Here is a 26,348-nt window from a genome sequence, read left to right on the forward strand (position 1 = left end):
GCTGCATCACTTCAATCTCTGCCTCCATGGTCACACTGCCTTTTCCCCTTCTGTGGTCTTATCTCCTCTGCCTCCCTCTTATAACGGCACTTGTGATGGCATTTAGAGCCATCTAGGTCATCCTAGATAATCTCCCTATTTCAAGATCCTTAATTTAATCATAACTGCAAAGTCCCTTTTGCCATGTAAGATAACATTCACGGTTTCCAGGAATTAAGACCTGGATATATTTAGGGATCATTATTGAGCCTAACAGAGGGGCTTTCCTAAACCATACTGATCCCTGGAGATGTCTCACCCAACCACCCTTTCCCTTCAGAGAGAGGCACTACCAATGGAAATCTGACAGCTACTACTCTGAGAGCCTTCCAGTTATTAGGAACAGAAAAACACCTGAGAACCACTGCTTAAGCTATAAGTAACACTGTCATCTCTGAGTCATTAATTAAATATCTGTGAACTTTTAATCGCTGAACAATGAATGGTTAAATTATTTCATAAGATATTTTTTAAAAATATGAAATGATTGAATGAAGAATGTCTGACAGATATTGGTGCCTCCGTTCAGGGTTTTTTTTTCCAGTATTTCTATCTTGATAAGAGCTCCTGAGCATAAGATTCCCAAAGAGGTGATTGCTGACATAATCTAAATGTGCCTGAAAACAGACATTATAAGCTGTTTAATCATGTTTTACTTGAAAGGTTAAATATTTGGCCCTAGTACTTAAAAGACAATCAAACCAAAGAAATTTGTAAAACACCAAGCTGAAATAAATACATTTCATTTCCCATGAAAAAGTAATATGACTGATAATGATAAAGTGCAAAATGATCCCTAATAATTTAATGCTGCTTAAAAATTGTTAAGCTACAGAAATATAGATCAATGGAACAGGATAGAAAGTCCAGAGATAAACCCAAGCACCTATGGTCAACTAATCTGTGACAAAGGAGGAAAGAATATACAATGAAGAAAAGACAGTCTCTTCAATAAGTGGTGCTGGGAAAACTGGACAGCTACATGTAAAAGAATATAATTAGAACACTCCCTAACACCATACACAAAAATAAACTCAAAATGGATTAAAGACCTAAATGTAAGGCCAGACACTATCAAACTATTAGAGGAAAACATAGGAAGAACACTCTTGGACAAAAATCACAGCAAGATCTTTTTTGACCCACCTTCTAGAGTAATGGAAATAAAAACAAAAATAAACAAATGGGACCTAATGAAAAAAGCTTCTGCACAGCAAAGGAAACTGTAAACAAGATGAAAAGACAACCCTCAACACTTTCTCCTCAGAATGGGAGAAAATAATGGCAAATGATTCAATTTACAAAGGATTAATCTCTGAAATATAGAAACAGCTCATACAGCTCAATATTAAAAAAAGCAAACAACTCAATCCAAAAATGGATGGAAGACCTAAATAGACATTTCTCCAAAGAAGACATACAGATGGCCAAGTGGCACATGAAAAGCTGCTTGACATCACTATTATTAGAGCAATGCAAATCAAAACTACAATGAGGTATCACCTCACACCGGTCAGTATGGCCATCATAAAAAAATCTACCAAAAAAAGAAAAAAAAAAAAGAAATGAAAGAGGAGACATCAATACAGATTCCACAGATATTAACATTATAATAAAAGAATATTATAAACAATTTTATGCCTACAAATTTGATAACAGATTAAATGGATCAATTCTTTGACAGATGCAATGTGCCAAAACTCACACAGGAAGAAGTAGGTGATCTGAATAGGCTGATATGAAAAAAAAAATCTACAACAACAAATGCTGGAGCGGGTGTGGAGAAAAGGGAACCCTCTTGCACTGCTGGTGGGAATGTAAATTGATACAGCCGCTATGGAGAACAGTATGGAGGTTCCTTAGAAAACTAAAAATAGAATTACCATATGACCCAGCAATCCCACTATTGGGCATATACCCAGAGAAAACCATAATTCAAAAAGACACATGCACCCCAATGTTCATTGCAGCACTATTTACAATAGTCAGGTCATGGAAGCAATCTGGATGTCCATAGACAGACGAATGGATGAAGAAGATGTGGTACATATATACAATGGAATATTACTCAGGCATAAAAAGGAACAAAACTGGGTTGTTTGTAAAGACGTGGATGGACTTAGAGACTGTCATAGAGTGAAGTAAGTCAGAAGGAGAAAAACAAATATCATATATTAATGTGTATATGTGAAATCTAGAAAAATGGTACAGATGAACCTGTTTGCAAGGCATAAATAGAGACACAGACATAGAGAACAAACATATGGACACCAAAGTGGGAAAGGTGGGGTGGGATGAATTGGGAGATTGGGATTAACAGATATACACTAACTAATATGTATAAAATAGATAACTAATGAGAACCTGCTGTATAGCACAGGGACCTCCACTTTGCTGTACAGTAGAAACTAACACAACATTGTAAAACAACTATATCCCAACTAAAAACAAAATTTTTTAACTAACCACATGCTAATACCAACACTGCAGAAATATATTCTCTAACATAATCAGATAAATAACCTGCAACTGTACCATAACACCTTCTGGTACACTCAAGAGATTTGTTTTCACAAGGTTATAGTCTCCTTTTCCCCTTCTTTTCACATCACCTCCTCATTTTTCTCTAGTTCACTTAGCTTCCTTTTTATACTCCAACACTCTACATTTTGTTAGAGATACTTGCTCAGGCCATATTTCTTTTTTCATACAAATTTTAAAGGCTACACTCCATTTAAAGTTATTACAAAATAATGGCTATAATCCTTGTGTTGTATAATACATCCTTGTAGCCTTACACCCAGTAGTTTGTACCTGCCTCTCCCCAGCCCCTATATTGCTCCTCTCCCCTCCCCATTGCCATATCTAAAGTGCACTATCTGTAACTGGCTTTCCATTTCAATTGCTGATGGAACTCAGATGGATAAGACTTTATCCCCACCAGGACCAGACCTCAGCAACACATACAGGAAGCAAAGCTTCTTTCAGGGGATTACAGTGATCAAATCTTTCCAGTGGCTTCTCCTCATCCCTAGGGTGAGTTCAAACTTCCTCAAAGACATAGGAGGCCCTCCTTAATGGCATTCATGCCTGGATCCTAAACCATCTTTCACCGCTCCTTTTCCCTGGCTCACTTGGCCTCAGCCTAGGACTTCCCAAAGCATGCCCAAATAACTTGTAATTCCACACACATTTCATGGGAAAAGTCCCTCATCAACTGCCAACATCTTATTCATTATTTAAAACTCAGTTTGGAGTCAGTAGCTCCATCCAGTTTCCCTGAAACAATCCCTCAACTCTGGCAAATCCCTCCTCCTTTGTGTTCTTTACACATGTTGCTATTGGGATGCCCGTAACCCTCCATTCACACTTTGCCCACTCTTCTGTGTTTCATATTAAAATGTGAGTTTCCATATCATATGATAGTCATTTCTGGACCCCAGTTCCAAGCCAGTATTGGCACATACTAGATTGCAAAGGGCTGAATGCAGAATTTACCTCTACCTTCTCCCTGCTTTTCTTTTTTTTGAATTTTATTTTAATTATTTTTTTATACAGCAGGTTCTTATTAGTTATGTATTTTACAAATATTAGTGTATATATGTCAGTCTCAATCTCCCAATTCATCACACCACCACCACCGCACCTCTCCCCACCTTTCCACCCTTGGTGTCCATGCGTTTGTTCTCTACATCTGTGTCTCTATTTCTGCTTGCAAACTGGTTCATCTGTACTATTGTTCTAGATTCCACACATATGCATTAATATACAATATTTGTTTTCCTCTTTCTGACTTACTTCACTCTGTATGACAGTCTCTACAAATGACCCAATTTTGTTCCTTTTTATGGCGGAGTAATATTCCATTGTATATATGTACCACATCTTCTTCCTATCCATTTATCTGTTGATGGGCATTTAGGCTGCTTCCATGACCTGGCTATTGTAAATAGTGCTGCAATGAACATTGGGGTACATGTGTCTTTTTGAATTATGGTTTTCTCTGGGTATATGGCCAGTAGTGGGATTGCTGGGTCATACAGTAATTCCGTTTTTAGTTTTTTAAGGAACCTCCATACTATTCTCCATAATGGTGTATCAATTTACATTCCCACCAACAGTGCAAGAGGGTTCCCTTTTCTCCACACCCTCTCCAGCATTTGTTGATTGTAGACTTTCTGATGATGACAACTCTAACTGGTGTGAGGTGATACCTCATTGTAGTTTTGATTTTCACTTCTCTAATAATTAGTGATGTTCAGCAGCTTTTCATGTGCCTCTTGGCCATCTGTATGTATTCTTTGGAGAAATGTCTATTTAGGTATTCTACCCATTTTTTTATTGGTTTGTTTGGTTTTTTTAATATTGAGCTGTATGAGCTGTTTGTATATTTTAGAGATTAATCCTTTGTAAATTGAGTCATTTGCAAATATTTCCTCCCCTTCTGAGGGTTGTCTTTTCGTCCTGGTTATAGTTTACTTTGCTGTGCCGAAGATTTTAAGTTTCATTAGGCCCCATTTGTTTATTTTTGATTTTATTTCCATTACTCTAGGAGGTGGGTCAAAAAAGATCTTGCTGTGATTTATGTCAAAGAGTGTTCTTCCCGTGTTTTCCTCTAAGAGTTTTATAGTGTCTGGTCTTACATTTAGGTCTTTAATCCATTTTGAGTTTATTTTTGTGTACAGTGATAAGGAGTGTTCTAATTTCATTCTTTTACATGAGGCTTTCCAGTTTTCCCAGCACAATTTATTGAAGAGACTGTCTTTTCTCCAATGTATATCCTTGCCTCCTTTGTCATAGATTAGCTGACCATAGGTGCATGGGTTTATCTCTGGGCTTTCTATCCTGTTCCATTGATCTATATTTCTGTTTTTGTGCCAGTACCATACTGTCTTGATTACTGTATCTCTGTAATATATTCTGAAGTCAGGGCGTCAGATTCCACCAGCTCCATTTTTTTCCCGCAAGACTGCTTGGCTATTCAGGGTCTTTTGTGTCTCCATAAAAATTTTAAGATTTTTTGTTCTAGTTCTGTAAAAAAATGCTATTGGTAATTTGATAGGGATTGCATTGAATCTGTAGATTGCTTTGGGTAGTATAGTCATTTTCACAATACTGATTCTTCCAATCCAAGAACATGGTATATCTCTCCATCTGTTGGTATCATCTTCAATTTCTTTCATCAGTGTCTTATAGTTTTCTGCATACAGGTCTTTTGTCTTCCTAGGTAGGTTTATTCCTAGGTATTTTATTCTTTTTGTTGCAATGGTGACTGGGATTGTTTCCTTAATTTCTCTTTCTGATCTTTCATTGTTAATGTATAGGAATGCAAGAGATTTCTGTGCATTAATTTTGTCTCCTGCAACTTTACCAAATTCACTGATTAGCTCTAGTAGCTTTCTGGTGGCATCTTTAGGATTATCTATGTATAGTATCATGTCATCTGCAAACAGTGACAGTTTTACTTCTTTTCCAATTTGTATTCCTTTTATTTCTTTTTCTTCTCTGATTGCCATCACCAGGACTTCCAAAACTATGTTGAATATTAGTGGTGAGAGTGGACATCCTTATCTTCGTCCTGATCTTAGAGGAAACACTTTCAGTAATCTTAGAGGAAATGCTCTCAAACCATTGAGAATGAAGTTTGTTGTGGGTTTGTCGTATATGGCCTTTATTATGTTGAGCTAGGTTCCCTCTATGCCCACTTTCTGGAGAGTTTTTATCATAAATTGGTGTTGAATTTTGTCAAAAGCTTTTTCTGCATCTACTGAGATGATCATATGTTTTTCATTCTTCAATTTGTTAATATGGTATATCACATTGATTGATTTGTGTATATTGAAGAATCCTTGCATCCCTAGGATAAATCCCACTTGATCATGGTGTATGACCCTTTTAATGTGCTGTTGGATTCTGTTTGCTAGTAGTTTGTTGAGAATTTTTGCATCTATATTCATCAGTGATATTGTTCTGTAATTTTCTTTTTTTGTATTGTCTTTGTCTGGTTTTGGTATCAGGGTGATGGTGGCCTCGTAGAATGAGTTTGGGAGTGTTCCTTCCTCTGCAATTTTTTGGAAGAGTTTGAGAAGGATGGGTATTATCTCTTCTGTAAATGTTTGATAGAATTCACCTGTGAAGCCATCTGGTCCTGGACTTCTGTTTGTTGGAAGATTTTTAATCCCAGTTTCAATTTCATAACTTTTGATTGGTCTGTTCATATTTTCTATTTCTTCCTGGTTCAGTCTTGGAAGGTTACACCTTTCTAAGAATTTGTCCATTTCTTCCAGGTTGTCCATTTTATTGGCATAGAGTTGCTTGTAGTAGTCTCTTAGGATGATTTGTATCTCTGCGGTGTCTGTTGTCACTTCTCCTTTTTCATTTCTAATTTTAGTGATTCGCGTCCTCTCCCTCTTTTTCTTGATGAGTCTGGCTAAAGGTTTATCAATTTTGTTTAACTTCTCAAAGAACCAGCTTTTAGTTTTATTGATCTTTTCTATTGTTTTCTTTGTTTCTATTTCATTTATTTCTGCTCTGATCTTTATGACTTCTTTCCTTCTACTAACTTTGGGTTTCGTTTGTTCTTCTTTCTCTAGTTCCTTTTGGTGGAAGGTTATATTTTTTTTGAGATGTTTCTTGTTTCTTGAGGTAGGATTGTATTGCTATAAACTTCCCTCATAGAACTGCTTTTGCTGCATCCCATAGGTTTTGGATCATTGTGTTTTTGTTGTCATTTGTTTCTAGGTATTTTTTGATTTCCCCTTTGATTTCTTCAGTGATCTCTTGGTTATTTAGTAATGTATTGTTTAGCCTCCGTGTGTTTGTGTTTCCTGTAATTGATTTCTCATCTCATAACATTGTGGTCAGAAAAGATGCTTGATATGACTTTAATTCTCTTAAATTTACCAAGGCTTGATTTGTGACTCAAGATTTGATCTATCCTGGAGAATGTTCCATGAGCACTTGAGAAGAAAGTGTAATTTGCTGTTTTCAGATGGAATGTCCTATAAATATCAATTAAATCTATCTGTTCTATTGTGTCATTTAAAGCTTGTGTTTCCGTATTAATTTTCAATCTGTATGATCTGTCCATCAGTGTAAGTGAGGTGATAAAGTCCCCCACTATTACTGTGTTACTGTCGATTTCCTCTTTTATATGTGTTAGCATTTGCCTTATGTATTGAGGTGCTCCTATGTTGGATGCATACAGATTTATAATTGTTATATCTTCTTCTTGGATTGATCCATTGATCATTATGTATTAACCTTCCTTGTGTCTTGTAACTTACTTTTTTTTAGTCTATTTTTTCTGATATGAGTATTGCTACTCCAGCTTTCTTTGGATTTCTATTCACATGGAATATCTTTTTCCATCCCCTCACTTTCAGGCTGTATGTGCCCCTAGGTCTGAAGTTGCTCTCTAGTAGAGAGCATATATATGGGTCTTGTTCTTGTTTCCATTCAGTGAGCCTGTGTCTTTTGGTTGGAACATTTAATCCATTCACATTTAAGGAAATTATTGATATGTATGTTCCTTTCAACATTTTCTTAATTGTTTTGGGTTTGTTTTTGTAGGTCCTTTTCTTCTCTTGTGTTTCCCACTTAGAGATGTTCCTTTAGCATTTGTTGTAGAGCTGGTTTGGTGGTGCTGAATTCTCTTAGCTTTTGCTTGTCTTTAAAGCTTTTGATTTCCCCTTTTAATCTGAATGAGATCCTTGCTAGGTAGAGCAATCTTGGTTGTAAGTTCTTCCCTTTCATCACTTTAAATATATCATGCCACTCCCTTCTGGCTTGTAGAGTTTCTGCTGAGAAATCAGCTGTTAACCTTATGGGAGTTCCCTTGTATGTTATTTGTTGTTTTTCCCTTGTTGCTTTTAATAATTATTCTTTGTCTTTAATTTTTGTCAACTTGATTACTATGTGTCTCAGCGTGTTTCTCCTTGGGTTTATCCTGCCTGGGACTCTCTGCACTTCCTGGACTTGGGTGGCTATTTCCTTTCCCATGTTAGGGAAGTTTTCGACTATAATCTGTTCAAATATGTTCTCGGGTGCTTTCTTTCTCTCTTTTCCTTCTGGGATCCCTGTAATGTGAATGTTGGTGTGTTTAATGCTGTCCCAGTAGTATCTTAGGCTGTCTTCATTTCTTTTCATTATTTTTTCTTCATTCTGTTCCACAGCAGTGAATTCCACCCTTCTGTCTTCCAGGTCACTTACCCGTTTTTCTGCCTCAGTTATTCTGCTATTGATTCCTTCTAGTGTATTTTTCATTTCAGTTATTGTATTATTCATCTCTGTTTGTTTGTTCTTTAATTCTTCTAGGTCTTTGTTAAACATTTCTTGCAGCTTCTCCATTTTTGCCTCCATTCTTTTTCCGAGGTCCTGGATCATCTTCACTATCATTATTCTGAATTCTTTTTCTGGAAGGTTGCCTATCTCCACTTCATTTAGTTGTTTTTCTGGGGTTTTATCTTGTTCCTTCATCTGGTACATAGTCCTCTGCCTTTTTATCTTGTCTATCTTTCTGTGAATGTGGTTTTCGTTCCACAGGCTGCAGGATTGTAGTTCTTCTTGCTTCTGCTGTCTGCCCTCCGGTGGATGAGGCTATCCAAGAGGCTTGTGTAAGCTTCCTGATGGGAAGGACTGGTGGTGGGTAGAGCTGGGTGTTGTTCTGGTGGGCAGAGCTCAGTAAAACTTCAATCCACTTGTCTGCTGATGGGTGGGGCTGAGTTCCCTCCCTGTTGGTTGTTTGGCCTTAGTTGAGCCAGCAGTGGAGCCTACAGGCCCTTTGGTGGGGCTAATGGTGGACTCTGGGAGGGCTCACACCAAGAATTATTTCTCAGAACTTCTGTTGCCAGTGTCCTTGTACCCGTTGTGAGACACAGCCATACCTGTCTCTGCAGGAGCCCTCCAATACTAGTAGGTAGGTCTGGTTCAGTCTCCTATGGGGTCACTGCTCCTCCCCCTGGGTCCTGACGCACACACTACTTTGTGTGTGCCCTCTAAGAATACAGTCTCTGTTTCCCCCAGTCCTGTCGAAGTCCTGCAATCAAATCTTGCTAGCCTTCAAAGTCTGATTCTCTAGGAACTCCTCCTCCCATTGCCTGACCCCCAGGTTGGGAAGCCTGACATGGGGCTCAGAACCTTCACTCCAGTGGGTGGACTTCTGCGGTATAAGTGTTCTCCAGTTTGTCAGTCACCCACCCAGCGGTTATAGGATTTGATTTTATTGTGATTGTGCCTCTCCTACTGTCTCATTGTGGCTTCTCCTTTGTCTTTGGATGTGGGGTATCTTTTTTGGTGAGTTCCAGTATCTTCCTGTTAATGACTGTTCAGCAGTTAGTTGTGATCCCAGTGGTCTCGCAAGAGGGAGTGAGCGCATGTCCTTCTACTCCACTATCTTGAACCAATCTCTCTCTCTCCCTGCCTTTAAACCTAGTTTAAGTTTTATGCTCTGATTCATTTATTCCTAGGTCTAAATGCAAGCTCATACTCAGGGCTAGCTGCTCTACAGTCTGTATTTCTAAATGTAAAATAAAGATGTTTCTCTCTATTAAGTAAGTTGCAGAAATTAGTAAGCATTCATGATGCTTCTGAGAATAGGAAGCCCTCCTGACATTGTAAAAACATGCCTTAATGGTGTCCCTCTGTGCCTTGCATAAAGAAATATACTGCATGATTCCCAGTCTGCATAGACCCAGGGATGGAATGGATCTATTCTCACCACCTGATGATTGAATCCTCTCTATAATACCCCATTTGATGGTGGAGACTTCACTTGAGTACATCTAGCAACCTCCCAAAGAAGCCCATTTCAGTCTTCACAAGCGTCCTTTTAAAATACCACTTTGGGGCTTCCCTGATGGCACAGTGGTTGAGAGTCCACCTGCCGATGCAGGGCACACGGGTTCGTGCCCCGGTCCGGGAAGATCCCACATGCCGTGGAGCAGCTAGGCCCGTGAGCCATGGCCGCTGAGCCTGCGCGCCCGGAGCCTGTGCTCCGCAACGGGAGAGGCCACAGCAGTGAGAGGCCCGCATACTGCAAAAAAAAAAATAATAATAATATAAAATAAAATACCACTTTGACACTTTTGAGCCCTCTGGTCAATATTATATGAAATTGCAAAGTAATGAAATAAGGAAATCCACCATTGTGAAGTTTAAATTAGAAGAACAAGGAGCACACATCACATTAAGGCACCTTTTTGCTTTTTAATTTGAGACTCAAGAGTGCTAGCTAGCCTAAAATCACCATATCTAAGACAATCAAGATTACTACAGGAAACCGTCTGAGCATAAATTGCTATAGCAGGAAACTGATTAGTTCAGCAAAGAGACAGGATGTTTCTTGTCTCTACTGTTGTCTAAGTTAATTCTGTGCCTCCTCCATGGGCCAACTGCTCTGAGATAAAGGACTGTAAAGTTGTCTCATGAAAGCAGACTGAAGTACAATGAATAATAAATGCAGGAGTAATACAAAGCACTGCCTGAAGTTGCAAGGAAGCGGAAATCAGCCAGCAGCGGGGAGGGAGAAAAAGGCAGTCTAGTAATATTATGTAAAACACTACTCTGACCTACAGAATATAAAGTTCTGTATAAAGTGCTGATAAGGAAAGGAATATTATCAAAATAGGTAGTAGCATGACTTGAAGGAGCGCTTCTTCAGAATAACCTTTTCTATGAAGCCTGAACAATCCAAGTTGTATTGCTTGAAATGTGCTGATGTTTTTTACTCAACGTTCCGCCCTGTGGCAGGAAAAATAATGGCTCTATAAAGATGTCCCCATCCTAATTCCCTGGAATTGTGAATAAATTGCCTTCCAGGGCCAAAGAGACTTTGCAGATGTGATTAAGGTTAAGGAACTTGAGATAGGAGATCATCCTGGATTATCCAGGTGGGTCAAACCTAATCACATGGTTCCTTAACACTGGAGGTCCTTTCCCAGTTGGGCTCAGAGTCAGAGGAACATGTGACTACAGAATAATGGTGACAAAGATGCAACGTGGCTGCCTCTAAAGGTGGAGGAAGGGGCTCACAAGGCAAGGAATGGAGGTGGCTTCTAGAGGCTGGAAAACGCAAGGGAACAGATTCTGTTCTAGAGCATTAAGAGAGGAATGTATCACTGCGGATACCTTTTAACCCAGTTTAGATCAGTGAGACCCATGTTGGATCTGTGATTACATAACTTAGATAATAAATTTGTGTTGCTTTAAGCTACCAAATGTGTGGCAATTTGTTACAGTAGCGCTAGAAAGCTTATTACCCATATTCTTTCAGAGGTTTGACTCAAACATGAAAGATGACACAACCTGAAATCAGCTGTCGTAACTTCAAAAGTGACTGTTTAACAGATACCCTAACATTTGCACATGACTTATTTCTAAAATGTTTTTCTAAGAGGCAAACAGAGAAGGTCCTGAAATAGTAGATCTTTCAAAGAAGTAATGAAACATTCAATAAGCACTGAAAAAAAACCAAACAAACTGACAGATTATCAACCTCTCTCAATGAATCCAGCAGAACATATCATTCAATTTTCTTGAAATTCTTTTGTACTTGCATGGAAAACCCTTTATTCCTACAACCTGTCCTACCTTCTTTTCCCCTTCTTCCCCCAAATCTGATTTTGAAGACTTTTTTTGATGAAGTTTTATAATAAACATTTATTGGCATGCATGAATACAATTTATTATAATGACAAAAACTATTAAAATTCAATTTGCTAATTGAAACTTTGCTGTTGTTGAATATTGATGCATATTTCAGCCTTACTTTACACCTTGATGTTTAAAAAAAAAAGAGTAGGATTTCAAATCCTTCTCACTCACCACTTTGCAGCAAAGGGGCCAAAACCACCACATCAAACCGATGCCCAAGAGTAGTAGTAACACCAAAATAGCAATGATGGCTGCAATCCCACTAGACTAGAGGAAGCACAAAACAAAAACAAGGATGTCAGCAAAGTTTAGGGTCAAATCCCAAACACATATTTTTTAAGGAAGCATCAGAAAAAGTTACAGAAAACATCAGAATCTTAAACCAGATTTCTCTCATATTCCTTTAAATTCTATAAATTACCTTATACTCTATTTATATTATATTTTACTTTATTACACTTATATAATATATTAAGTATATTATAATCTATTTGTATTAAATTTCCTTATATTATATTTCATGTATATTAAGATAGGCAGTAATTAGTATAAACATCTTCCAAACTGTTTGAAATTATGCCTTAAAAAAAAATAGGAAAAATCACAATTTGGGTTTGTGCGAATGGTCTGTACGGTCCCTATCTTTTGTCTCTGGGAAAGGATTATTCTGGTTACAAGCATGATTACCTCTAGGCAGAATTTATGCAGAATTTTCCCAGACTTTTTGATAATGGAAAATTATTTACTTTATATATTTAAATGGTAGGGCAAGATGATTATCAAAAATCACCAATCAGGTGGCAAACCAACAACAATCGTTCTTGTATGCATCAGAAAAGAATGCAACCTCATGCGTTCATATATCAGAAGACGTCTCAGGGCAGCTCAAGCACTACCCACACAAGAACCACACTGGTGCTTTTTCACTTTCTAATGACGATCTCCTCCAGGTCTAACACCCCTGCTCTGGGCTCTGCCTCTGACCCCCTTCTTCTACCAAATACCTACACATCCTATAAGGTTTAGCTTAAGCCACTTTCTCAGGAAGACTTCCTTGTACCTTCTGGCTAGAAAATGCCCCTCCTTACTGTACAAGGCAGAGTTCTCTGTACTTTAATCTTAGCATTTATCACAATATATTTACTGATTTATTTGCTTATTTATTTATGATGAACTACAATTTTTTATTTAATTTGTCTTTTCTATATTCACTGTGAGCTCTAGGAAGGCAGCACGTATGCCCAACCTACTTAATAATGTGTACTCCATGTCTGGCACTTAAAACTATTTACTAAGAGAATGAACTCAAATAAGACTGAAAAAGCCACAAAAACAAAGAAGAGTGTTTGCTGAATTTTTAGTGCAGAGATAAAGTTTCCAGGAGAACGAGCTGTCTCTTCCAAACCACTGCTCTCCAGGATCCCCAGTAATCATGTTTGGTTTGAGGGGATTTTTTTTGGGGGGGGAGGGGAAGATTTCAAGGAAGAAAAAAAAAACTGTAAATAAATCAATACACTGTCTGGGTGGAAATTTGGGCCTTTATAAGGCAGCTTTTCAGGGATACATTTCCTATCATTCAAAACAAATAAGAAGTACAAGCCCAGAAGTCAAGGCAACAGCCACATTTAGCCCAAGAGCTGACAGAGAGAAAGGCTGAGTGGGAAGAACCTATCAGTTTCCATCTTAGAATAGCATTGTCTTAAAAATATTAGTCTGGAGGTCTAATTTTAAGCAAGTTGTTTAATTTCTCAGGGACTCCATTTTCTAATCTACAAAATAAGAAAGTCAGTTGTTCCCAAAGCATAAACTCTTTGTGGCAAAGCTATAACCAGGCTATCTCTCTTAAAAAAGCACTGCACACATTAGCATATTTTTAAAGCCCTGAATGGCTCTGTAGTAAAAAAGAACAGTCCAACTTATATCAACACAGGTCAATTTTTTTTTCTCATAACATTATCAATATCCTATAGAACTCAGATTTCCTAGAATCCATTTTGGGAAATGTTAGGATTGATCAAAGCTAAGAGACTTTCAGATGCTGAAGCAACAATGGTGGTAGCATTTAATTAGAACATTTTATAATGGAATTTGAATTGTAATACATAATAACCTATGCATAAAGAGATAATGATTTTTATGTAAACAGTTATTTGTAAATAACTGAAAAGAGAAGAGAAGGTACTTTTCAAAAGTATTACTTTAGGGAGTGCTAGCAAAATATACTTGGTATAGCTAATCACAAAAATCTTGAAATGTGTGTCACAGTTTCCCTATATCATTTGTTAGTATCACAATGGAAAAAAAAAGAAAAAGGGATTACCATATATTGACTTGGAAACTATCTCCAAACAGATCAATTTTCAAAGATGTTGATTACTAACAGCACTTCAGTTTTAGTAAATCCATTAAAAAAATAACTTTAAAAATAATTCTCAAAGCAGCATAGACCATAAAACGTATTAATTTCAGAAATTTTTTTAGGAAAAGATTAAGAATCAAGTATACATGAACAATTAAAGCTATCCTTTGATTTCTAATTTTGCATCTGGATGCAAGAGGGAATAACCATACAAGCTATTTATGTAACTAATGTTAGGTTGCAAATGAACCAAAACAGACACCACCAAAATATCACCTAGAATCCTTGAGTATGTCATTTAATTTATTTTTCAGAAGACAACAAAAATAACTACAGAAACTTCACACACAGACACATACACATACAATCTTCATGAAGCTCTAATATTTACTATTAAATTCTTAAGTCACTTCAAGATGTTACCACATATTTACCATAAAAAATTAATTTAAAATTCAAGAAATGAGAAGACATGCAGTCATCTTGCAACTTCTTGATGTACAGTTTGGTAGAATGAAAGTGTAAGCTCAACATGTGATCACTGATGTAACCTAAACGTCTAAATCAGTGTCTTGCACACAGAAAGTTCAGTGTGTGTGTGTGCATGCACGTGTGTGTGTGCGTGCGTGTGTGTGTGTGTCAGAGAGAGAGAGAGAGAGAGAGAGATAAATACTTTATAGGAAATTTCCTGGCAAATATCTAAGCTCTCTGTCCTCAAAACCAAAGAAAGTAATTCAGAGCACACATCAGGATACTTATGAAAACACTCAAAGTGCAACTTTCTACACAGAATTCTAAACGTTCACGAACAAATCATACAATTCTCCATAGACTTGATTATACTAAGCTCTGAAATCTAGACAAACAAGAATATAATGGGAAAAGAATGTCAAAGAAATACATAGAAAACTATGATATCCTATGGGAGAAGTGTTGTCAAATGTATAAATTTATGATTCCACCTTCAAATATAAGGCCTTACATAAGATAACCCCGACCTGTGACCATTCATGTATGGAATGAACGCAGCCTTCCCCACCAGACCTTTCCCACATGAGGATCGAGCCATGGCATCCATGGAAATGCTCACCATGTGGCTGTGCACACCACTTCCAAAAGGGTTGTATGAACATTTGTTTTTCCCTTTTCTTAGAATTCAAATCCTATGTTCAGAAATAAGGACGTGAAACTGGAGGGTGTGAATATGCTAAAAGTTTAGTGGTTAGTTTTTTCTTTCTACAAATGTGTCATGAGCAGGAAATTCGGAAAATCATACTGACAGAATATAAAGTAGATGGGCTGGCCATGATAGGCAGTCAAAATTCTTGGATTTTCTTTCAAAAATGCCCCAGTTAGGAACACTGACAAAACATTATGCACATCCAGATGCAAACATACATTTAGTATAATAAAATTATTATCTCAACTGATTCTGAAAATTAGTCTACAAGAAAACTGACTATGAAAATACACACTTTCTGAAGACCTACAGACTTAATCTTTATCACATTTAAGAGAAGCGTGATGGAAAACAGGTCACAGTAAGCAAAGAATTTAATGCAACCCGAACTTGCCATAAACACAGCCCTGGATGCCCTGGTCCCAGACATTAGCTCAGTTCACTGCATACAAATCTAGGCTTTCCCAGTTCCTTTGTTTTGACTTGCCAGAGCCGTTATCAGAGCATGAAAGACTTCAGCCATGAAAGGGAAATAATTTCATTGCTCACATAACTTTATAAACAAATTAAGAAAAGGTCAAACACACAGATTTCAGTCCTATGAGCAGATACTATGCTGGCAAACTGCAGAGTCAGATGAAACTAGATCTGGTTACGCAGAGTTATGTATCATAGGTGGAAACTAAAAGCCTCTCACCTCTGTTTAGGTGTGTGCTCTTTAAACACTAGGCAGTTAAAAAGCTGCCAAAGCTATAATGTTACACAAGTCTTCATGAAGCCCACAGGTTAGTTGGTGGGACAACCCTTGAACACACAATCATAAATGTGAGAAGTATGGAAGGAGAGTACAACAGAAACAGGGCAAAGCAGGAACTAGCCTGGTCTGGGGTTCTGAAAGGACCTCCTGAGAAAGTATAAGAAAGCCCAGGAAGGGAGACGAGGTCGAATGAGTGGCTCATTGCAAGAACAAGAAAAGACAACTTTGTCTGAAAAATAGAATTTGAGAGGGCTTGGTAGAACCTGAAGAAGCTGAAGAAAATAATGAAACACAAATTTCTGGAAAGCAGTAATCCTCTTTATAACAGAGAGAATTGGCCAATTGCTGGGTTAATACCCATTTGTTAGATGACCTTCCAATCGGCCATTTGTTGGATCAATTCTTCCTATAGCTATAGTTCTGAACAAGTAGCGTTTTCAGATGTCTACAAAGACAGTTAGCTGAGGACTCCTGTTGGAGATTTAGTACCCAGATGTTGGCCAAGGCTTTGAAGCCAAAACTCTTTTAAGGGTTAAGTTGGGGACACACCAGAACCTTGAGCTTGATTTTAGGGTAAAAGGAATATATTTTCTAGTCATCCTGGACACATTCAGTCTTTGAACTTCATCTGCATCTAATTTCCTTTTCTTCATTAAAAGGAAGTTATAATGTACAACGAAAAACTTCACTCCGCCAAATAGAAATGAAATTCTAGCTAACAGAATAACGGACGTATGAAAACAAATCAGGGTCACTACTGTACTTGCAAAACAACTATGGGAAAAGAGGAATCACTCAAAAATTTCAAAAGTGTGTGAATAGCCTGTTGCAATCTATCTAGAAAATAATTAATCACAGCAACCACATTAGAATAAAACAGACACAGAAGTGGGGAACTAAACCTCCACAATTTTGCTTCCATGAATTTAGAGCTAGGGGAAGAAAAAATAGTCATAAGATAGGTGATGATTTCATTTACTAGATTCTTTTGAAATATTCCATAACAGGAACTAGCAAACTAAGGCTGAAAGGCCAAATCAGCTCATCTGTTTCATAAGATGCCTGGCAAGCTAAAACAAATTTTTTACATTGTACATAGCTGAAAAAAGTTTAAAGAAAAATATATTATCAATGCATGAAATTCAAATTCTAGTGTATATGGTATGTTGAACACAGCCATGCCCGTTTGTTTACATGTCTATGGCCGCCTTTGGGTTACAATGGCAGAGTTGGGTAGTGTAACTGTATAGCCCCTAAAGCCTAAAATAATTACTATCTGACCCTTTACAGAAGAAAATTGCCAACCTCTGTCTTATATAAATCAAATTAGGACCTGGTAATGAATGGAAGATTGTGCAAGTATTCAGGCCAGGAGAAGACAAACTTGGGTTCAATTCTAGCATTTACTCGACTATGAAACTGAGCAAGCAATTTAACCCCAGGGCCTCCAGGCTCCAAGTCTCCCCTTTCTCGGGGGCAGCAAAAGCTGAAATCAGCCAATATTCTGCTCATCAAGCTGTGTAGCATGCTGAGGGTTGGATCCACCTACTAGCAGAAGCATCTTCTAATGTGTTTGCATCAATGTGCACTAAAGATTGGAGGTGGCTCTCTGTTCCTCAGTTTTCTCATCTGTAAAATTCAGGTAATAGTAATAGCCTCCTCTTGAGTGGTGAGAATTAAATGAAATCATGAAGTGCTGAGCACATGTGTAGGGCTTAGCACAGTGTCTGGCACTTAATAGTGCTTATAAAATTTGTTCTTAGTATTATTATTCTAAAAGAATCAGAAGAGCAGTGGCTCCAAGGGGGGAAAAAAGACATCTTGCACTGAATGTTTTAAAGCGGAGACACATTTAGATCTTCTGAGACAGACGAAAAGACTGGACTGCCTAAGTCTAAACCCTCCTCAGATTCTAGTCTTAAATCTTTTAAGTCCAAACCTTAGTTTCCCTACTTTTAAACTGAATATGCCGGTACTGTCATTCATTCCTTTAACAAATAATTTTGGAGCACCTGCCTCGTGTAAGGACCAGGCACTGAGAGGGAGGCGATGAGCAAGGCACAGACTGCAGAGAGAGGCCGAGAAGTAAACAGGAAATTACAACCCAGTGACATAAGTGCCTTAGTAAGAATGAGCCCGGATGCTCTTGGAGAACAGAGGAGGTTCCTTATTTGTGAGATTTCCACAAGGATTAATCAATTGCTAAATAATGGTGTTTCATTTTGTTTGGCTTTTCGAATGCCTGTGAAGAGCCAAAAGTATCATCCAAGAATGAGTAAGATTACTAACTTCATCTCTCCTAATTATCACACCCAAATATGCCTGAAAGGCTAGGTATCACGTAAATACAAGGGCGGTATTTATCATAATATTATCCACTGTCGTCTTCTATTCTGAATAGAGGTGTAATGCACACATCTGCAGGTACTTTCTCATCAGCTCCATTCTTACTTTCTACTTCTATAAAACGGTGATATTACTACCACACACCAGACATATTTGCATTTAAATCAAAATAATGGTTAAATCTAATTAGAAAAAAAGAATTATCCCATGGTTATGTAAGTCAAATAATTATGCTGTACACCTTAAACTTATACAGTGCTGTATGTCAATTATATCTCAATAAAACTGGAAGGAAAAAAAACCTCTAGCCCTTTGTCTCAGCAAAGTTCAGTTCAGTCTCTCATGAAAGTGGAAGATTTTCTTCCCTTCATTCATTTTAACATTGTGTACCGAAGTTTAGGAACCACAGACCTGTAGGATGAACTCTAAGCTCTTTTTTTTTTTTTTTTTTTGGCCATGGATAATCTGATCTAAATTTTCTCTTTCCAAGCTTTCCTTCCACTATTTTTACCCCAACCAAATATATCTACTTTCAATTTTTTTAATTCAGTTTTTATTAAAGTATAATTGCTTTACAATATTCTGTTCGTTTCAAGTGTTCACTATAGTGATTCAGTATTTTTGCAGATTATATTCCTTTAAAGGTTTTATAAGATAATGGGTATAGCTCCCTGTGCTATACAGTAAATACTTGTTGCTTATCTATTCAGTATATAGTGGTTTATATCTGTTAATCCTGTATCCCTAATTTGTCCCTCCTCCCTTCAATTTCTGTTTGCTATTTATCTGTAAAATGGTCCCCCCTCCTCTCTCTTTGCCTAAGACCTGCTCTCATTTCAAGACCCAGTTTATCTCGGTTCCTCCATAAATACAAAACATTTCTCTAGCTTTCCTTCCCTTCTTGCTCTACCTACTAAAAGCTCCTTTTTTTTTTCATTAAAAATCATGTGGAATTTGGTTGACTTTTTCATTCCATACAACAGCTCCCAAATGTGCACCTCCAATCCAGACCTCTTTCTAGAACTTCAGACTTGTGTATTCAACAGCCTTCCTGACACTCCCACTGAGATGAAAAATGGACATCTTTCACTCAACATTTCCAAAACAGGCCTCCTCATCTTTTTCAAAAAACGTCTCTACCTGATGACAACTCATCTTTCTAGTTGCTCAGGTGAAAAAGCCTGGAACTGTCCTTATTGTCTTTCTCTCACACCCGTATCTAATCTGTCTAGGTATCCGGTAGACTCCACCTTTAAAATATATTCAAATCTAACCACTTCCCACCATCTCCCTTGCTATCTGCCCAGTGGAGCCACCATCCCCTCTCCTAGATTACTGAACTAGCTACAGAATTGGTCTCCAGGTCTCCACTTTGGCCCCTACCTGCAAAGCCTATTTTTGCACAGCAGTCAGAATGATCCTTTTAAAACACAGTCACACCGTGTCACCTTCAGTGGCTCCTGTTTCACTTAGAAAAACACTCAGAATCTTACCATGACTTACAAAACTCTCCATGATCTCTCCCCTCCGTCCACGCTCTCCTACTCATCTCAGGCCTCCTCCCCCAGCTACCTCCACTCTGCACACTGGCTGCCTTGCTCCTCTTTAATCCAGCCACATACACTCCCATCTTAGGCTCTGTTCGAGCTGCTCCCTCCGCAAGAACATTCTTCCCTTGCATTGTCTTCAGGGCTCACTCCCTCACCTTCCTCAGGGCTTTGCTTAAATCTCTTCTCAAGGGAAAATCTTCAGATGCTTTATTTAATATAACAACGTGCCGCCAAATTTTCTCTCCATCTCTGACACAACTGATGTTCCTTTTGCTGAAATCACCTTACTCTTAAAACCACCTCGAGTCACATTACGCTCCCCTTAGAACTAGCAAGACCTAGAAAGACTTCCTCTTTCCAAGAAGCAAACAACCTGTACATTCCAAATGAGTCATTAAGCTTCCGCATCCCTGCACACAGAAACTGTGCATGGTTATAGGATGCAGACAAAGATTTGTTTTCCTGCTTCTGTGAAAGAGAGGTGCAAAAAGACAGCTGGAGGTACAGAATAGGAAGGAGGATGGAGAAAGAACGCCATTTCAGTGAGCAAAACACTGAGATACCATATACCACAAATGTCTGTAATCTCAACCACATCCTGAGGGACCAGGAAACCTACACATTACAGCATCCACAAAACCTATAAATTGCAACATGAATTGAAGATAAAAAGGGGGAAAAAACAACTAGCTATTTTCAAAATAAAAACAGGTGTTGTTAAAGAGTTATCCAGGGAATTCAATAGTGATCCAAGAGTCCATATCGATGCTTGTTTTCCCTGCAATGTTTTCTTACAACAAGAAACAAACTATCTCTCTACAGATAATATTGTGTTGCTTTGTTTTGTTTGCTGGAGGAAGGATGTCTCTCAAATTAAAATATCAAAATATAAAACCATAAAATCATGAGATGGAGGTGGCGCCTTCAAGATGGTAGAGGAGTAAGACGTGGAGATCGCCTTCCTCCCCACAAATACATCAGAAATACATCTACATGTGGAACAACTCCTATAGAACACCTACTGAATGCTGGCAGAAGACCTCAGACCTCCCAAAAGGCAAGAAACTCCCCACGTACCTGGGTAGGGCAAAAGGAAAAACAGAGAAAAAGAATAGGGATGGAATCTGCCCCTTGGGAGGGAGCTGTGAAGGAGGAAAAGTTTCCACACACTAGGAAGCCCCTTCACTGGCAGAGACGGGGGGTGGCACAGGGGAAGCTTCGGAGCCACGGAGGAGAGCACAGCAAAAGGGGTGCAGAGGGCAAAGCAGTGAGATTCCTGCACAGAGGATCGGTACTGACCAGCACTCACCAGCCCTAGAGGCTTGTCTGCTCAGCCGCCGGGATGGGTGGGGGCTGGGAGCTGAGGCTCCGGCTTCAGAGGTCAGATCCCAGGGAGAGGACTGGGGTTGGCTGCGTGAACACGCCTGAAGGGGGCTAGTGCGCCACAGCTAGCCAGGACGGAGTCCAGAAAAAAATCTGGACCTGCCTAAGAGGCAAGAGACCATTGTTTTCGGGTGCGCGAGGAGAGGGGATTCAGAGCACCAGCTAAACGAGCTCCAGAGAAGAGCACGAGCCACAGCTATCAGCGTGGATGCCAGAGATGGGCATGAAACGCTAAGACTGCTGCTGCAGCCACCAAGAAGCCTGTGTGCAAGCACAGGTCACTATCCACACCTGCCCTGCCAGGAGCCTGTGCAGCCCGCCACTGCCAGGGTCCCGTGATCCAGGGACAACTTCCCCGGGAGAACACACAGTGCGCCTCAGGCTGGTGCAATGTCACGCTGGCCTCTGCCACCGCAGGCTCGCCCCGCATCCGTACCCTTCCCTCCCCCCAGCCTGAGTGAGCCAGAGCCCCAGAATCAGCTGCTACTTTAACCCCGTCCTGTCTGAGCGAAGAACAGATGACCTCAGGTGACCTACATGCAGAGGCGGGTCCAAATCCAGAGCCGAACCCCAGGAGCTGTGAGAACAAAGAAGAGAGAGGGAAATCTCTCCCAGCAGCCTCGGGGCAGCGGATTAAATCTCCACAATCAACGAGACGTAGCCTGAATCTGTGGAATACCTGAATAGACAACGAATCATCCCAAATTGAGGAGGTGGACTTTGGGAGCAACAGTAGACTTGGGGTTTGCCTTCTGCATCTAATTTGTTTCTGGTGTTATCTTTATCTTAGTTTTTTATTTAGACATTATTATCACTGGAAGATTTGTTTATTGATTTGGTTGCTCTCTTTTTTTTAATATATATATATGTTTTTCCTTTTTATTTTTTTGTGAGTATGTATATGTATGCTTCTTTGTGATTTTGTCTGTATAGATTTGCTTTTGCCATTTAGCTTAGGGTTCTGTCTGTCTGTTTTTTGAGGGTTTTTTTTTGTTTGTTTATTTTTTAGAATAGTTATTAGTGCTTGTTATCATTGGTGGAATTGTTTTTTCGTTTACTTGCTCTCTTCTTTCTTTTTTTATTTTTATTTTTACTTTTAATAATTTTTTTTATTTCAATAACTTTATTTTATATTTTTTCTTTCTTTTTTTTCTTTTTTTTCTTTTTTTTTTTTTGCCGTACGTGGGCCTCTCACTGCTGTGACCTCTCCTGCTGTGGAGCACAGGCTCCGGATGCACAGGCTCAGTGGCCATGGCTCACGGGCCCAGCCGCTCCGTGGCACGTGGGATCTTCCTGGACCAGGGCATGAACCCGTGTCCCCTGCATCGGCAGGCGGACTCCCAACCACTGTGCCACCAGGGAAGCCCTCTTTCTTTGTTCTTCTACCTTTTCTTCTGAACCATGTGGCTAACAGGATCTTGGTGCTCTGGCCAGGTGTCAGGCCTGAGCTCTGAGGTGACAGAGCCAAGTTCAGAAAATTGGTCCACTAGAGACCTCCTGGCCCCACATAACACCAAACCAAACAGCAAAAGCTCTCCCAGAGATCTCCATGTCCACGCTAAGACCCAGCTCCACTCAACAACCGGCAAGCTACAATGCTGGACACCACATGACAAACAATTAGAAAGACAGGAACACAACCACACCCATTAGCAGAGAGGCTGCCTAAAATCATACTAAGGTCACAGACACCCCAAAACACACCACCGGACGTGGTCCTGCCCACCAGAAAGAAAAGATCCAGCCTCATCCACTAGAACACAGACACCAGTCCCCTCCACCAGGAAGCCTACACAACCCACTGAACCACCCATAGCCACGGGAGGCAGACAACATAAACAACAGGAACTATGAACCTGCAGCCTGTGAAAAGGAGACCCCAAACACAGTAAGTTAAGCAAAACGAGAAGACATATAAATACACAGCAAATGAAGGAGCAGGTAAAAACTCACAAGACCAAAAAAATGAAGAGGAAATAGGCAGTCTACCTGAAAAAGAATTCAGAGCAATGATAGTAAAGATGATCCAAAATCTTGGAAATAGAATGGAGAAAATACAAGAAACATTTCCCAAGGAACTAGAACTAAAGAGCAAACAAACAAGGATGAACAACACAAAAAATGAAATTAAAAATTCTCTAGAAGGAACCATTAGCAGAATAACTGAGGCAGAAGAACAGATAAGTGACCTGGAAGATAAAATAGTGAAAATAATTACAGTAGAGCAAAATAAAGAAAAAGAATGAAAAGAATTGAGGACAGTCTCAGAGACCTCTGGGACAACATTTAACTCACCAGCATTCGAATTACAGGGGTCCCAGAAGAAGAAGAGAAAAAAGAGGGACTGAGAAAATATTTGAAGATTATAGTTGAAAACTTCCCTAATATGGGAAAGGAAATATTCAATCAAGTCCGGGAAGTGCAGAGAGTCCCATACAGGGTAAATCCAAGGAAAAACACACCAAGACACATATTAATAAAACTATTAGACATTAAATACAAAGAAAAAATATTAAAAGCAGCAAGGGAAAAGCAACAAATAACATATAAGGGAATCCCCATAAGGTTAACAGCTGATCTTTCAGCAGAAACTCTGCAAGCCAGAAGAGAGTGGCAGGACATATTTAAAGTGATGAAAGGGAAAACCTACAATCAAGATTACTCTACCCAGCAAGGATCTCATTCAGATTTGATGGAGAAATTAAAAGCTTTACAGACAAGCAAAAGCTAAGAGAATTCAGCACCACCAAACCATCTTTACAACAAATGCTAAAGGAACTTCTCTAGGCAGGAAACATGAGAGAAGGAAAAGACTTACAATAACAAACCCAGAACAATTAAGAAAATGGTAATAAGAACATACATATCGATAACTACCTTAAATGTAAATGGATTAACTGCTCCAACCAAAAGACAAAGACTGGCTGAATGGATACAAAAACAAGACCCATATATATGCTGTTTAAAAGAGACCCATTTCAGACCTAGGGACACATACAGACTGAAAGTGAGGAGATGGAAAAAGATATTCCATGCAAATCGAAATCAAAAGAAAGCTGGAGTAGCAATTCTCATATCAGAAAAAATAGACTTTAAAATAAAGACTATATGAGACAAAGAAGGACACTACATAATGATAAATCCAAGAAGAAGATATAACAATTATAAGTCTGTATGCATCCAACATAGGAGCACCTCAATACATAAGGCAAATGCTAACACATATAAAAGAGGAAATCAACAGTAACACAGTAATAGTGGGGGACTTTATCACCTCACCTACACTGATGGACAGATCATCCATACTGAAAATTAATACGAAAACGCAAGCTTTAAATGACACAGTAGAACAGATAGATTTAATTGATATTTATATGACATTTCATTTGAAAACAGCAAATTACACTTTCTTCTCAAGTGCTCATGGAATATTCTCCAGTATAGATCATATCTTGGGTCACAAATCAAGCCTTGGTAAATTTAAGAAAGTTGAAATCATATCAAGTATGTTTTCCGACCACAACGCTATGAGACAAGATATCAATTACAGGTAAAAAAACTATAAAAAATACAAACACATGGAGCCTAAACAATACACTACCAAATATCCAAGAGATCACTGAAGAAGTCAAAGAGGGGATCAAAAAATACCTAGAAACAAATGACAATGAAAACAAGATGACCCAAAACCTATGGGATGCAGCAAAAGCAGTTCTAAAGGGGAAGTTTATACCAATACAATCTTACCTCAAGAAACAAGAAACAACTCAAATAAACAAACTAACCTTACACTTAAAGCAATTAGAGAAAGAAGAACAAAAAAGCCCCAAAGATAGCAGAAGGAAAGACATCATAAAGATCAGAGCAGAAATAAATGAAAAAGAAATGACAGAAAAGATAGTAAAGATCAATAAAACTAAAAGCTGTTTTTTTAGGAAGAAAAACAAAATTGATAAACCATTAGCCAGACTCATCAAGAAAAAAACGAAGACTCAAATCAATAGAATTAGAAATGAAGGAGAAGTAACAACTGACACTGCAGAAATACAAAGGTTCATGAGAGATTACTACAACCAACTACATGCCAATAAAATGGACAAACTGGAAGAAATGGACAAATTCTTAGAAAAGCACAACCTTCCAAGACTGAACCGGGAAGAAATAGAAAATATAAACAGACCAATCACAAGCACTGAAATTGAGACTGTTATTGAAAATCTTCCAACAAACAAAAGCCCAGGACCAGATGAGTTCACAGCGAATTCTATTAAACATTTAGAGAATGTTTATCTTCTTATCACCTATCCTTCTCAAACTCTTCCAAAACATAGCAGATGGCAGAACACTCCCAAACTCATTCTACGAGGCCACCATCACCCTGATACCAAACCCAAAGATGACACAAAGAAAGAAAACTACAGACCAGTATCACTGATAAACGCAGATGCAAAACTCCTCAACAAAATACTAGCAAACAGAATCCAACAGCACATTAAAAGGATCATTCACCATGATCAAGTGGGGTTTATCCCAGGAATGCAAGGATTCTTCAACATATGCAAATCAATCAATGTGATACACCATATTAACAAATTGAAGGATAAAAACCATATGATCATCTCAATAGATGCAGAAAAAGCTTTCAACAAAATTCAACATCCATTTATGATTAAAAACCCTCCAGAAAGTAGACATAGAGGGAACTTACCTCAACATAATAAAGGCCATATATGACAAGCCCACAGCCAACATCATTCTCAATGGTTAAAAACTGAAACCTTTTCCACTAAGACCAGGAACTAGAGCAAGTTGCCCACTCTCACAACTATTATTCAACATAGTTTTGGAAGCTTTAGCCACAGCAGTCAGATAAGAAAAGAAATAAAAGGAATCCAAATCATAAAAGAAGAAGTAAAACTGTCATTGTTTGCAGATGACATGACACTATACATAGAGAATCCTAAAGCTGCTACCAGAAAACTACTAGAGCTAATCAATGAATTTGGTAAAGGAGCAGGATACAAAATTGATGCACAGAAATCTCCTGCATTCCTATACACTAATGATGAAAAATCTGAAAGA

General features: G+C 38.5%; 1 protein-coding gene across 5 annotated transcripts in view; it reads right to left on the bottom strand.

Annotated features, from left to right (window-relative positions):
* The window catches only part of ANTXR2 (ANTXR cell adhesion molecule 2), a 164,764-nt gene that overhangs the window by 79,595 nt on the left and 58,821 nt on the right, over positions 1–26,348 (bottom strand). For all 5 annotated transcript variants that reach the window (XR_016393341.1, XM_022599537.3, XM_089912112.1 and 2 more), the window contains one exon: positions 11,863–11,958. Coding sequence is in view for 4 of the 5 variants with exons in the window: in XM_022599537.3 (XP_022455245.1) it covers positions 11,863–11,958 (96 nt within the window). In the remaining variant the exon portion in view is untranslated. The remainder of the gene's footprint in view (positions 1–11,862; positions 11,959–26,348) is intronic.

The sequence above is a fragment of the Delphinapterus leucas genome, chromosome 5, assembly GCF_059928025.1.
Source record: "Delphinapterus leucas isolate spDelLeu-1000000601 "Yukka" chromosome 5, BTC_Dleu_Yukka2, whole genome shotgun sequence".
NCBI lineage: Eukaryota > Metazoa > Chordata > Mammalia > Artiodactyla > Monodontidae > Delphinapterus > Delphinapterus leucas.